At 44.0% G+C, this 15,418-nt stretch overlaps 1 protein-coding gene across 1 annotated transcript in view; it reads left to right on the top strand.

Annotated features, from left to right (window-relative positions):
- Positions 1-15,418, top strand: part of NICOL1 (NELL2 interacting cell ontogeny regulator 1) — a 60,837-nt gene that overhangs the window by 30,785 nt on the left and 14,634 nt on the right. Inside the window, exon 3 of the mRNA XM_078678607.1 lies at positions 9,001-9,089. Coding sequence (XP_078534733.1) covers positions 9,001-9,089 — 89 coding nt within the window. The remainder of the gene's footprint in view (positions 1-9,000; positions 9,090-15,418) is intronic.

Below are 15,418 nucleotides of genomic sequence, written 5' to 3'. Positions count from 1 at the left end.
TACAAAAAGCTTTAGGGCTAAGCTATCCAGAGCAAAACACGTGTGGGCTGATCTTACAATCCTAAATGTGGCTGATGTCACAAACACAAGATAAACATTGAATAGATACCACACATGTTAATATGTTGGACAATATATTTGCTATAAAGGATGATTATGTGTTCGCTTATACCCTGTTCAGTATTTGCGCCTGATAGGAAGCTAGACTATGGGGCAGGTATATAGATCTCTTCCTGTTTTGGTAAGCATTGTGCAACCGCCTTTAGCGATAGTGACACACATGATGAGCCCATAGTGAATAAAGGAACGGCTGACTGGTTTACTATACAAACCCTAAGGGAAGCCATCCTTTCACTAAACAACACGGCTCCCGTGCCTAATGTCCTGGCTCCAGAATGTTGCAGGGCAGGCAGTGATTGTTAAAAACTCTAGTGTAAACCCACAATGCTTGAGCAAAAAGTCTACTTTCCTAATTTCCGGAAAAATATTGTACCACTCTACTGCAAGCACTCGCAACAACAATAGATCTGGCTTTTATATTAATGAAGTGTTTTTTTTATCGATTGGCGGTATTGTTTGTGTGGTTATTAAGAATTCTAGAGTGTGTGAATGAAAACATATGTACGGGTAGAAGAATGGATGGCTGAGTAATGGGGCATGGATGTGCAACTAAGTGTACATATGAATGGGTGAGTGCATGGATAGATAAATGGGTCAGTGAATATATGACTGATGAGCAGATGAATTTATGGAAGGATAAATGGATGAGTGCAACGGTGGATGAATGAGCAAGTCGATGCATGAGTGAATGGATGCCTACAATCATGTGGGTGGCTGTAGGATGTTCTCCACCCCTGCTTCTGCTGTGTACTCACCCATGTGCTCACTCATTCATTTATACTTGAACCCAGTCACTCTACCATTCATATACCCACACATTCATTCACCCATTCACATAAACTCCGAATTGAGTTTTCACCCATTTGTAATAGCCCACGCAAGCAAAGATAAACCTGCCCATCGCTTACCAAGCACTTTCACTTTTAGAAGGCATGACCTAGAGGCTTTGCCAGTGTGTAACTTTGTTCATGAGGTTTTATGGCCAAATCTCTGGCTATACCAGCTCCAAAAGGGACCTATGAAGAAACAAAAATAAACACGACTTTACTGCTGAAAAAGAAGCTTGCTAATGTAAGCATGCTCTCCAGTGCAGCACTTACCTGCTCACTGGTGTTTGATCAGTCTGAATGAAAACCAACCCCTCCGATGCAATTGCACTTGTCTGCAAATACTCACTGCTCACTTTTCATGTAGAATATAATTCAGTCATTCCAAAAAAGGAACTAATCGATGCAGGATCATTGACAACACGTTTCTTTTACTATTTCCTTTTACTCATGGTAACCACAGGAGTAAATGCACCAGTAGGGCAATAGAAAGAGCTCATTAGCACAATCATTAGCCTATGTTTGAAATATGCAACTCTGACAAGGCCAAAAAAGCAGCAGACCCCAGACATAGAGCATTTATCTCCGAAACGTGTTACAAAATCCTCAGAGGAGAAGGGTGAACTGCCAGTGCATGCGTAGTGAAGACTTTAAGCCTTAGGCATGGTCAGCCCTTGAGTGGTCATTCTTTAAGCCTTATGCATGGTCAGCCCTTGAGTGGTCAGTCTTTAAGCCTTAGGCATGGTCAGCCCTTGAGTGGTCATTCTTTAAGCCTTATGCATGGTCAGCCCTTGAGTGGTCATTCCTTAAGCCTTATGCATGGTCAGCCCTTGAGTAGTCATTCTTTAAGCCTTATGCATGGTCAGCCCTTGAGTGGTCATTCCTTAAGCCTTATGCATGGTCAGCCCTTGAGTGGTCATTCTTTAAGCCTTAGGCATGGTCAGCCCTTGAGTGGTCATTCCTTAAGCCTTATGCATGGTCAGCCCTTGAGTGGTAATTCTTTATGCCAGAGAAGACCCGTCCAACTATAGACCTATTAGTCTGCTAGACATTAGTCAAAAAGTAGTCGGCAAGGTTCTACTGGTCAGAATACTGAACTGGATAGACGAAAATAAAATCCTTTCGGACTACCAGGCAGGTTTTAGAGTGGGTACTGGCACAATTGAACAAGCTTTTAGGCTGATGATGGTGTATTGGAAGGTCGTGGTTATAGGCAAAAGCAGTCTTTATCTCTCGTTTATCGATTTAAAGACTGCCTTTGACCTTGTACCAAGGGAGACCCTGTGGAGAGTTTTGGCCGACATGGGTTTGCCACATTATATACTTTCATTACTTGTCAGGCTTCATGAAAACAGTTTTGCTCAGATAAGGTGGGGTTCAGGAGGGGAAAAAACTAGCAGTATCCCGGTCGAGAGAGGGGTCCGCCAGGGATGTGTGCTAGCTCCCACCCTTTTTTCCCTTTATATCAACGGGGTGGTTGAGCACCTTCGGGAACATCCTTCAGACGAACCATCCCTGGCTGGAGAACTGGAGAACACCTACCCTTCTCTTCGCGGATGATACGCTCTTAATATCGAAAACCCCAATAGGCCTTCAAAGGCTCCTGAACAGTTTCCAATCTTTTTGTTCTGAACGGGGCCCTGGTAATTAATACGGGTAAGACGAAATATCTTGTTTTGAACCCCCCAAAAAAGCCAGTACGCTCCCCTACTTTGAATGCAGAACCATTGGAGAGGGTAGAAGTATTTGACTACCTTGGCATTCGTTTATCCCACAAAATGCAATGGACCCCACATCTTGATAAAATGCTATTAACCCACAAGAGGATAACAGGAGCCCTTTTGAAAGAACAGCGCTCCTGTATAATTAGACCGATAGCTGCTGTCCTCGAAATTTACACAGCCAAAGGGGTTAGTTCTGCTCTTTATGGGGCGGAGCTATGGGGTTCATCTGTCACTAACGACTTGCCAAGATCTGAGAGGAAGTTTTGTAGGGCGATCATGTCACTCCCACAGGGCACTCCTATGGTCCCACTAATGTTGGATCTAGGATGTCGCCCTATTGACGATTTAGCAAAACTTCGGCCACTTTTATTGTGGGCACGCCTGTGGCGAGTGCAGGAACTTGGCAAATATGCGCAAGGTCTCTCAGAAATTATGTCACTACCAGGGTGGCATAAAATTAAATGGCTGAGCGACATGAAAACCTTGCTACTCAACTTGGGTCTAAACGAAGCGTGGACAAACAGATCTTCTCCCCCAAAGGCAACCCTCAAGAAACTTTACTGGAATTGGATTGCGCTACAACGGAATACTAATGTTTCCTTGGGCAGACTCACTGAAGATTTTCTGAAGTTTAAGGACCTACCAATACGGGAACTATACTTAGATGTTATTGAAAAACCTTTTGACAGGGCCCTTTATTTTACATTCAGAGCAGGAACTCTCCCTTTGTGTGCTTTTTCATCAGGGTGGAAACTGCCTGCACAAACTACAGAGTTCTGCCCAGTATGCTTAGATAGACCAGAGACAGTGGCGCATTTCATGTTTGAATGTGGAGAGTATACCTTACCCAGGAAGATATGGCTCAAACATTTATGCCGCCAGCTGGGCACTAGGCGTTATGCGGAGGCAATACGCATACTAATGTCTGATAGTCGCACTACTTATGCTTGTGCTCTCGCTAAATTTTTATCATGGGCTTGGTCCATTAGATCTAAAAGGCTTAAATCAATTGTTTAATTCTTTCTTAAATAACCTATGAAATGATCTTTTTTAAAATATTGAAATCTTTTTTAAAACTGTTTGCACATAAATTCTTTGTACTTTGTTTATTTTGCCTTTTTGAATGTTCCATTGAATTTTATGTGAAGCTTTTATGATAATTTTTATCGAAATAAAGCCTTTTTGACTTGACTTGACTTGTAATTCTTTAAGCCTTATGCATGGCCAGCCCTTGAGTGGTCATTGCTTAAGCCTTATGCATGGTCAGCCCTAGAGTGGTTATTCTTTAAGCCTTATGCATGGTCATCCCTTGAGTGGTCATTCCTGCCACGAATCAGTGTCAATGAAAGTTCCCAATTAATGAACTCATCCTACATTAAACATCGCTGTTTCTTCTCTAATATCCTATTGTAAGCAATATTTCCCTTTATTCTGCACTGCTAAAGACAAACATAAATAAACAATATGCAAAAGAAACCATAACATGCGCACGCAGAGATGCGGTACTAAACATCAGCCTATGCTCCGTATATGCTACCCAGTCAAATATTCCAAGCCAAAAATACCAGCAGACCTCACAACGAGAGCATAAAAAACAGATAAACATATTTTTCTATGTTCTGGAACGAAAAAAGTAATTACACATACGTGCTCTTAGAAGACCTTAGTCACTGGACATGAACAGCACTTGATGATTTTTCATCTGTTTTGTGGGCCAGCTCTTTCATGAAGCAGCCTTCACTGATTGTGTCCTCTTCATCTCCTCATGTAGGTTGCTTCCTGGCATTAATAATTGGCTACAAAATCACTACATCGCCGCCTCGTGCAGCATCCTCCACAAATCACTGCATGTTCACTGGCCCTGTGTCCTCTTTGCAGTTGGACCTTCGGAGCTAATTCCCAAAGGCCTGTAAGAGTACTACTTCATGTACTCATACATTTTTTGTGGATCGGCCGAATAGGTTCCCCTTCCCAGGAAATCGAACATGGGATCAGTGTGCCCAAAAGGGACTGTCATTTTGATCACTGAAAGTTGACAAGGGGGTAGGGGAAGGAACTATTTGCTATTTTCCTTAGACCAATTTGACTCTGCTCCTATTAAACAAGTGAACATATCATTCAATCAATCATTTGTAAAGCACACTACTCCCCCCTGAGGGTCTCACGGTGCTGTGGGGGTGGGGGTGGGGAGGGGGTGCTGCTACTGCTCGAACAGCCAGGTCTTGAGAAGTCTTCTGAAGGTCAGCAGGTCCTGGGTCTGCCGCAGGTGGATGGGGAGGGTGTTCCATGTCTTGGTGGCGAGGTGGGACAATGATCTGCCGTCGGCGGTCGCTCTTCGGATGTGGGGAAGGTGGCGAGGTCAGCAGAGCAGAGCTGGCGGTTCAGGGTGTAGAAGGTGAGTCGTTTGTTGAGGTATGCTGGTTCGGTGTTGTGGAGTGCTTTGTGAGCGTGGGTGAGGAGCTTGAAGGTGATCCTCTTGTTGACGGTGAGCCAGTGCTGGTCTCTCAGGTGGGATGAGATGTGGCTGTGGCAGGGGATGTCGAGGATGAGGCGGGCAGAGGCGTTCTGTATGCATTGTAGTCGTTTCTGGAGTTTGGCCGAGGTTCCCGCGTAGAGGGCGTTGCTGTAGTCCAGTCTGCTGCTGACGAGGGCCTAGGTGACAGTTCTTTTGGTTCTGGTGGGGATCCATCTGTAGATCTTGCGGAGCATGCGGAGGGTGTTGAAGCAGGAGGAGGAGACGGCGTTGACTTGCTGGGTCATTGACAGGGTTGAGTCCAGTATGAACCCCAGATTCCGTGCGTGGTCGGTGGGCGTTGGTGCTGCTCCCAGTGTGGCGGGCCACCAGGAATCGTCCCAGGCGGAGGGGCTGGAGCCGAGGATAAGGACCTCTGTCTTGTCTGAGTTCAGTTTCAGGTCGCTGTTCTTCATCCATTCGGCGACGGCCTTCATCCCTTTGTGGAGGTTGGTGTTGGAGGTGGTGGGGGACTTGGTGAGTGAGAGGATCAGCTGGATGTTGTCAGTGTATGAGATGATGTTGAGGTTGTGCGATTGGGCTTTGTGGACGAGCGGTGCCATGTAGACGTTGAAGAGTGTCGGGCTGAGGGATGATCCTTGTGGTACGCCGCAGATGATCTTGGTGTCTTTAGATCGGAATGGAGGGAGGCGGACACTCTGAGTTCTGCAGGTGAGGAAGGAGGTGGTCCAGTTCAGAGCTTTGTCGCAGATCCCTGCGTTGTGGAGGCGTGTGCGTAGAGTGTAGTGGCAGACAGTGTTGAAGGTGGCCGAAAGGTCCAGGAGGATGAGGGCCGCGGTTTCTCCGTTGTCCGGCAGAGTCCATATGGTTCTTTTCTTTTTCTAAAACTTGAATTTACCAAAAGGAGGGACATCAGCACCCACACGGTGGCAACCCATTGCATAGAAGGGAGAACTGAACCTGAACTCCTCCTTTAAGACAGCTCCATGCACTCCCCAAAGAGTCTGCATCAAATAAACGTCATACTGTATGATATACAAAGCTCCCAGTTAAATTGTTGACAATATGTCACAGAAAAGCAAGCCCCCCATCCCTATGGAGTACATACAACATGCAACAAATACCTTTCAGGGCTAGAGTTAGAGAAATTCTAGAATGATTGACCAGGTAAACACTTTCTTTTTGTCTGTGCAGAGAGGCCCTGGAATGAAATCATCCTCTCCCTGAGACTCTTGTCTTCCCTCTTTCACATCATATGTTTGCCACAAACAGAATGAATCTATGTGCCTGCTCCACCAGCCTTCCACTGAGTTCCAATGCGACATGTCGCCTTGAGTCCCCCAGTCCCTTATCTTCCTTCCTGAAAGTATTGTTTTTTCATATGTGTACTATTTGTGATATGCAACAGTCTACTTTCCACTCTCATATAATAATAATTGGTACCTGATAGGATTCATAGCAGAGTAACTAATGACCATGTCTTTCAGAAACATTCCTGTGTCTTTCAGAACATATTAGAGGAACGTAAAGATTTTCGGTATGTTATTCGAGTCAAAGACGGGGTTTGCAATAGTTAAACATATAATATTGAGTATCAGAGGAGAACTGACTGAAGTAGTGGTTCAGATGTGCAAAGTGGCATTTAGCCTGTTGAATCATCTATTTGGTTATTCCCAATCGTCAAAGCTCACAAGAGTAGTCAAATAATGCCTGAGCACTGACAAAAGAAGTGGTGAACAAACCATTTGCATGGCTGGACAGTCCTTGCCATGGGTGGAGTAAATAATAACCACCATATGCTGCGCACAGTATTTGAGATGTTTACCAGGAGTGGCCTGGTACATCGATCCATCCTAGATCATGGAGATTTATTTAAATTTTCAAAATGCATAAATACTGTCGATATTGAAAGACTAATCATCAGACCCTGTCGGAATTGTACCTATCGTTTAGCATTAAGACTCCATGGGTTAGTGGGAATGAACCCTGTAGAGACCTGGAACCAACCAGGTCTGTCTGGGAGCTCTCCCCATGTCCCTCGGGTTTCACATTAATATTCAAATATTGTTACGCTATAGTCCCAGTTTTAGAATTCAAATAAACAATGATACTCCTAATATGAGAAATGCTCACAGTGTTTACTGGTTCACTCCAAACATTTTATACATTGCACAATTCAGTCAAAAGATGAATGATTAGTCCTAATACATTATACTCTGTTCATGTATAGACATTTTCAAATTCAACATAAATATACAAATGAAAAAAATATCATTTCCCAATGCATTTCGGGTCATGTACGACCCTTCTTCAGGGGACTGTAACTTTTATAACTTTTATAACACAACAAATCTTTAATATGCAATCTGTATTCAGGTGATTCGCGCTTCAGTTCCGTTTTCGGGCACTACAAGACAATATTATACATCATTATTCACAATTCGGTATACTTCATTGTGAATCTGTCTTAACACTACTTTCAAAAATGACATGTATGTGAAAGTATAAAAACGAAATGATCTGTGTAGAACCAACATAATAAGCACCATTACAGACACATTGCACCAAAAGTGTGTATTGGGAATGAAACCATCAGGGCACAAGTCCTATAAAAAGAAGTGGGGGGACTGTCAATATGCAAATGACCTTATGACGTCACGTGCTGAACGTGTCCCGGTGTCTAAAATTTACACTGGGACACGTTCAGATTATTTCTGTGACGCCCAGCTTCTTGGCAGGGGGGACGGCGTCCACCCTGTGAAAAGAGTAGGGGGACGCCGTCCACCCTCGTGTGCCCCCAACTCAAGCCCTGGAAGCAACTATATAATGGAACGCCATGGGGGACAAACTACTTTGTTTCTCTTATTTAACATCGCAATATCTTTTCCAGATACCACCTTGGTGATGTGTTCTTTGTTTTGGGCTTCATTAGCACACATCTTAAAAGGCAACCTTGGCTGTTCTGGTGGGCAGGTGATCAGTGTAACCTATACACAAAATAGGCCATCATGTTTTGTTAGTGATTGCCACATTCTCTCTGGCTACTTCACCCAAGAGACTCAGGATGTGCATGCAAATATTCCCCTCTTCAATGTGCTCAATATACATTGGCCAAGAGTGCGGGGGAGAGCCTGCTGCTACTGTTCTCTTTCCATGGGTGGTCTGTGGATTTGAACATACAATTAATACCAACAATATTTGCATATAGTAATGCAGAGGGTCCCGGAAATGTGAATGCCCACAGGCTAGCATTTAAAACTAGCCCTGAAAACGCAAACGTGTTCTTATCATATGATGACGATATCGGTACCCACTGGGTGATTAGTGAGAGAGGCAGACATGGTAAAACCAAAGACTGTTTACAATGGGTGATCTAAAACCACGTTGTTATGTTGAGCAATGCAATGGCTAATATGACACATTGGTAACCACTTAGAGGTGTGGCGCCGCGGCCAGGGCGACTGACGCTGGACGCTGCGGATCATGGTTCGAACCCCGGCTACGGATGGAGGGGTCTGCCTAACACCATGCGACTCTGGGCAATAGCCCGCTTAATCTTCCCAACAGCCCCCAGTGCCGAGATACCCCTTCAGCGGTGATACGTGCGCTATACAAGTACTGGATTTACATTTACATTACATTTTACACCGATCTTGTACAGATGTTGAGTATATTATCCTGATGTATGTTTGTACACATGAAGCAAATATGAACATAACACAATCATTAGAATTATACCTTCCTCCTCGTGAACTTGTACGCAGAGTTTCAATTTCCCTGTCTAAAGTGTTAGTTATAGCTGTAAGGCAGATATGATTCGTGTATAAGATTGCATTTTTTTATCTTCTCCCTTTAGGTCGCCCCTGTGTTGACTGCCATGCGTTTGAGTTCATGCAGAGGGCTTTGCAGGATTTGAAAAAGACGGCATATAACCTTGATGCACGGGTAAGTAGTACTTTGTGAAAATTATAGGCTTCACATACTGGATTAATACATTACATAAACCAGTACAGAGATACCGTTTCTTACAAGGACATTTTGAATTAGAAAGCCCAGAACACATGCCTGAAATGTGTCTGTAGAGTCAAACTTTGGGCTACTTTCTCTCTATTGTCCAAGCCCAATGCCCAGTTCTACATCAGTGGTGGCAATGCTTAGTCTCCAGGACATTATAGAGAACACCATCTAGGCTCCATGCCACGCTATCTTGATAGCCAGTCAATGGACATTCCACCACATCACCGCCTCTTTAAGAGAGCTCCATACACTCCCCGAAGAGCCTGCTACAAAGCTACCATTAAATTGTTGACATTATGTCAAAGGAAGCCCCACATCTCTATGGAATACATACCGCACACAACATATACATTAGAGGGCTGGAGTTACAGAAATTCTAGAATGAATGACCAAGTAAACATTTACTTTCTGTCTATGCAGAGAGGCTCCAGAATTAAATCATCTTATTGCTGAGAATCTCTTCTCTCTTTCACATCATATTTTTGTGCCTACCCTCACCAGCTTTCCACAGATTTCCAATGGTGATATGTCTCATTGATACCCCAGTTCCTCATTACTTTACCTAAAAGTATTATGTATCATTCACATGTGTACCATTTAATCTTTGCTACTGTCTCCTATGCACTCTGGGACATTTATAATTGGAATCTGATATGATTAATAGCAGGGTAACTGCTGACCATGACTTTCAGAAACATGCAGGTGCGTTTGAGAATATTTTAGAGAAATGTGAAGGTTTTGGGCATGTTATTGCAGCGGTTTGCAATAGTTAAACATATGCTGAGTGTGAAAGGCATCCTTTTTGTTCTGATCACTCCCATTTTTAGGTTGAGCCTTGACAGCGTGCATGCTTTGTGTGCAAGACCTGCTGTAATCACTCTACATAGGGAAATTCTGCCAGCTGCATACCATTGGTTCTATTCTGCGTTGGTCTTCTTTGGTGGCTCCTTATTGGTTGGTGCTCCCGATACCTCACTTACATTTTTCCTTCAGGAGCACCGGCCAACTACAGTTTCATTACTCTGGGAGACTACTTCTTTTATTTCCTACTGCTCATTCATTAATGTGGTTGTTTCTTTGTATCCATCCTCATTTTTAATTTCATTATAATTTGCATTGTTTATTTATTTTATTAATTTCAATCTGCACACCGTTGTTTATTGAATTTTATTAGTTCAGATCGACATTTTTTGTCACACCATGCAAAGACTCCAACCCGGTTCCCGTGTCCCAAAGTCGGCAGCTCTGTACTTAAACCATATGTCGGCAGCTCTGTACTGAAACACTACGTGAGGACCAAAGTGCTGCATATTGCACGCATAGTGCAGCACCCCCTCTTGTATATGAGTGCTTGTTGTTTTTTACATATAAAGCAAATACAGTTCGAACACAGTTTTGCTGCTTGTATGAACTGTAAATAGCATGGCTTAATATTATCGTGTTCGTCACACTTGTACAGGAGTAATTAAAGGGCACATGATACACTTACAGAAGAAGGCAACAGAAGGGTTCCACTAATTTTATGCCGCTTGATATGATCGGTACTCGGACGAGAAAGAAGTACCGCTTCAGTAAGTGGATCTCTAATGCAGGGGCGGTGGGTGACATTTAAAAGTGGTGGGCCGCAAAGTGATTTGCATACAGCACCTTGAGCGAGCGAGCGGAGCGAGCGAGCCCGAACCCCTATTGGGGGGTTTGGGGGGATAACCCCCCCCAAGAAAACTTTGGAAAAAAAGAAGAAAAATCGTGCATTTTCAAGCAAATTTGAGAAAGCAGGAAGGTTAATAAAGCAATTGTGAAAGTGCAGTTATTACATTAATAGATGGCATAACATAGGTAGCTGCTTATTCAGTATAACCACAGAGCTTCATACATTTCGTCCTATTACGCTCAGGTGCTCAATTCAGACTATAAGACTTTCATGAAAATCTCAGCTCTAAGAGTAGAAGAAGTTGCACAGCAGTTGGGAAACAGCCTTCACAAAGCATTGGGAACCACAGCCCACACAGCTCTCACAGCCCGCACAGCTCTCACAGCCCACACAGCTCTCACAGCCCACACAGCTCTCACAGCCCACACAGCTCTCTCAGCCCACACAGCTCTCTCAGCCCACACAGCTCTCTCAGCCCACACAGCTCTCTCAGCCCACACAGCTCTCTCAGCCCACACAGCTCTCTCAGCCCACACAGCTCTCACAGCTCTCACAGCCCACAGCCCACACAGCCCACACAGCTCTCACAGCCCACACAGCTCTCTCAGCCCACACAGCTCTCTCAGCCCACACAGCTCTCTCAGCCCACACAGCTCTCTCAGCCCACACAGCTCTCTCAGCCCACACTGCTCTCACAGCCCACACTGCTCTCACAGCCCACACTGCTCTCACAGCCCACCCAGCTCTCTCAGCCCACCCAGCTCTCTCAGCCCACACAGCTCTCAGCCCACACAGCTCTCTCAGCCCACACAGCTCTCTCAGCCCACACAGCTCTCTCAGCCCACACAGCTCTCTCAGCCCACACAGCTCTCTCAGCCCACACAGCCCACACAGCTCTCTCAGCCCACACAGCTCTCTCAGCCCACACCGCTCTCTCAGCCCACACAGCCCTCACAGCCCACACAGCTCTCTCAGCCCACACAGCTCTCTCAGCCCACACAGCTCTCTCAGCCCACACAGCTCTCAGCCCACACAGCTCTCTCAGCCCACACAGCCCACACAGCTGTTTCGATTTTGAATAGAAGTCATTACAGATTACACAGAAAATCACAATGGGGTGCGTTTAAGAGGCGTCTTTTCTCTCATGCCTTTTATGACACCTAACTAAATTAAGGTATTTTAACATCATACATCTGGCATTGCTAACATCAATTGAACCATGGTGCTGTGACCCCACTTCTGCCTTGTGCTTCCCGAGTTTCTGTGTTAATGCTATTAAACCTTTAAGTAAGGGTAGAGCCAGTGGGGATCTGAATATCTATCTAACAAAGGCCATGCAATATCACAGGCCTATTTGGGCATATCACAGGGAAAGCAGTCTATTCTCTCCAGACTCCTACCGATAAGTATTTATCTCCAGTCTGACAGTACTATTAAAGCACATACTACAGCGCGCCTTGAAAGAACACTTCGCTCACTACTCAACAGGGAGAGAGATGACTGACCAGTCCTAACAGGGGATTTTAACCTTAACTTGAAATACAATTTGATGGATCATCCATGTCTTACATGCACTGACAATTTCTGGGGTATTCCCAGGACAATAGTTGCACCTCAAAGGCATGAACCCAGGGGTCTTAGACTTCTCAAGACATTACCTTCATTAAATTTTCCTTCTCTGAATGGAAGGTTCCCTGGCAACAGGCCGCTGAAACAGACACATTTTTTGGCACATTATCGAAATGCGGTGTTTGACTATACTTTTCTCCCAGCAGGGTTCTTTGAGATTGTTGATTCATTTGAAATTACACATCTTCTAGAAGAGTGGCTTCCGCAAACAACTTGTGACACTGTTTGTCCTGATCTTACAAAGTTCATGTTAACACTAGGCCCCAACATAGCCTGAAATGTACCTATGCGTAGACCTCTTACCAGTAAAATATGGTACATGCAAAAATTGGAACAGCAGAAAATAGAGCTAAACAGGTTCTTGGGCCACACGAAGAAGTCACTATTGAATGCAAGTACGTCAAATTCAAATGTGCCGCCAGGGGTGCTCAAAGGCATTCTGGCAATTTATAAATAACCTTAATTGCCAGCATTAAAAGGAACCAGGTAACTCAATCTCTGGTATAAACTGGATTGCCCGCATCACCAGGAGATTAGGCTTCCCCACAGATAAATAATAATAATATTACAGATGCTTATAGAGCGCGAACAGCTACCTCTGGTAGATGCTGAATTATCTTGTAGCCATGGTTCACATTATATTCTAAAAACTTCAAGACCAGACAGTTCACCAGGCCCCAATGGCCTCCCCACCGCCCTCTTCAAGTCTAATGTTGATTAATGGGTTCCTACCCTCTCACACTCTATAGCAGTGCATTTGAAACTCAAACAGTCCCTGTATTATGGCGATGATCAATTTTACATCCGATTTATTAAAAGAAAAAGGTGATGTTGGACTGGTCCCAAACTATAGACTGTTTAACAAGAGCTTAAAAAAGAGAAAAACATATGAAAGATTCCACGTCACAGATAAACAAAGCTGCAAGGTATTTCTCCACAACTGTCATTACGTTTTATTAAAGCTTTGCTAGTTGTCTGACTTTGAAGAAGACTGTAAAGATATGTTTTACAGAAAGTAGGTTCATGGGAAACAACTCCCACAAAGTCTCACATTTAGTGGAAAAAGTTGCTTGCAAAAAAGCTTTTGTGGGAAAATTGTTCTGCAAAGAATGCTTGATGCAATGCTTTGTAACGCTGACAAGCTACAAAGTGTGCACTTTCTGTCGACCTCATAAAAGTGTGGGGAAACATTCAGTTTTACACTGCCATGATTTCAAAGGGGATATGTCCAACATAGTCCCTGTCTACAATTCTTTGTTATAGGGTTTTGCATCTAAAGGTTGCAAGGGAATTCCCATGTCCCACCCACGTAATAACCCCTTGGTGCCAAGTAATGCAAAGCAGTGCTTACAATCAACCCCAGGAAGTTTGTGGATGTTGAATTGAATTATGTGAAGGTGCAATAATCTCTGTAGGGAGGGTCGTCTTCTCGTTTCTGAATTGCATAAGAGCTGGAGCAGTTCTGATGCTGATGGGGTTGTTTTTCCAGGTCCTGGGAGCATAAGTGAAAAGGCATGTCTAGTGATGTCTTGAGGTAATTAATTTCTCTGCCAGATATGGAGAGATGCAGGTTCTGATGCCCATGTATTGCATCTAAAGGCATGCATGGTTGCAAGGGAATTCCCCCTTGGTGCTAAGTAATGCAAAGCAGTGCTTACAATCAACCCCAGGAAGTTTGTGGATGTTGAATTGAATTATGTGAAGACGCAATAATCTCTGTAGGGAGGGTCGTCTTCTCGTTTCTGAATTGCATAAGAGCTGGAACAGTTCTGATGCTGATGGGGTTGTTTTTCCAGGTCCTGGGAGCATAAGTGAAAAGGCATGTCTAGTGATGTCTTGGATTCTGCTGTGGTACTGTCCACTTGAGGTAATTAATTTCTCTGCCAGATATGGAGAGATGCAGGTTCTGATGCCCATGTATTTGAAAGACCAAACCTGTCAGCTTCATGCCATGCTTCGGTGCCCCTCCTTTCCTCCATGAGCATTATTCACAGATCGATGTTTGCAAACTTTGCAGCATAAAAGATGTCAGGCATGCAAAATGTACATCTCTGGACAGACGATCAGATTCCAAGCTGATTCATACAATTGTGAGGTCTGCAGCAAACTGCACACTTCAGGCACTATGCCAACCAAATATACAGTTTCTTTCCAAAACTAGAGAAAAACGAACAAACGGTTTCACATCAATCATGATAAAGTACAGAGAAGAACTTGGAACGGGCAATCATAGATGCACTTGGTAAGTACCACAACATGCAGTATTGGTATTCATTGGGAGTGGTACTATCACATAAAACAGCAGCCTGGGCCCTGGAATAGAGTCATATGTATCCACTAGGAATACAGAAGTGATGCCTAGACTTCTGTGCCCTTTGCACCACATTACAGTACGCTTTGAATGCCAGCCTCTGCGCATGGATTTACAGGATTCATGCACCACCTCCCATCCAAGGTCTGCTTGGAGTATTTATATGTCCATTAATGCTTCTGCATGCATGCTCGATGTTATATTGAAAATAGATTTATGTCAAGAAATGCTGCCCGAGCAGAGATTAAACTGTAGCCGCCGCTCCCACAAACGCCCGTCCCTCACTAAATAACGTGACCGAGGCGGCCCAGCTTTCCATACAATAAATTGCAACGCAGAACAAGCAGCAGAGAAAGAAAAAAACACACACAAAGAAGCTGGAAGTTAATTAAACTGTACCACAGCTGATCAAAGAACTGCTTAAAATGTATTTTGTCCTTTAAAGTACCAATAATGCCACCTGTTTTTTTGTTTTTTGTAAACCTTGGGGAATCCGTACTGTAGCAAAGAGGGAATTATGCAAAATCATGACTGAAGCGCAAGTAATTAATAATTCAAAATCAATTATGTGGTGCAATTCATGCTAAAAAGGCTCGATTGGTGTGTGGCCTAGTCAATTGTCGCACACTTGTGTTAGGTTCTTGAGGAAAATGTATGGAGCTACGG

This window comes from Lissotriton helveticus, chromosome 2_2 (genome assembly GCF_964261635.1).
Source record: "Lissotriton helveticus chromosome 2_2, aLisHel1.1, whole genome shotgun sequence".
Classification (NCBI taxonomy): domain Eukaryota; kingdom Metazoa; phylum Chordata; class Amphibia; order Caudata; family Salamandridae; genus Lissotriton; species Lissotriton helveticus.
Note: the sequence above shows the minus strand (reverse complement) of the source record. Positions and strands in the feature narration are given on the sequence as shown.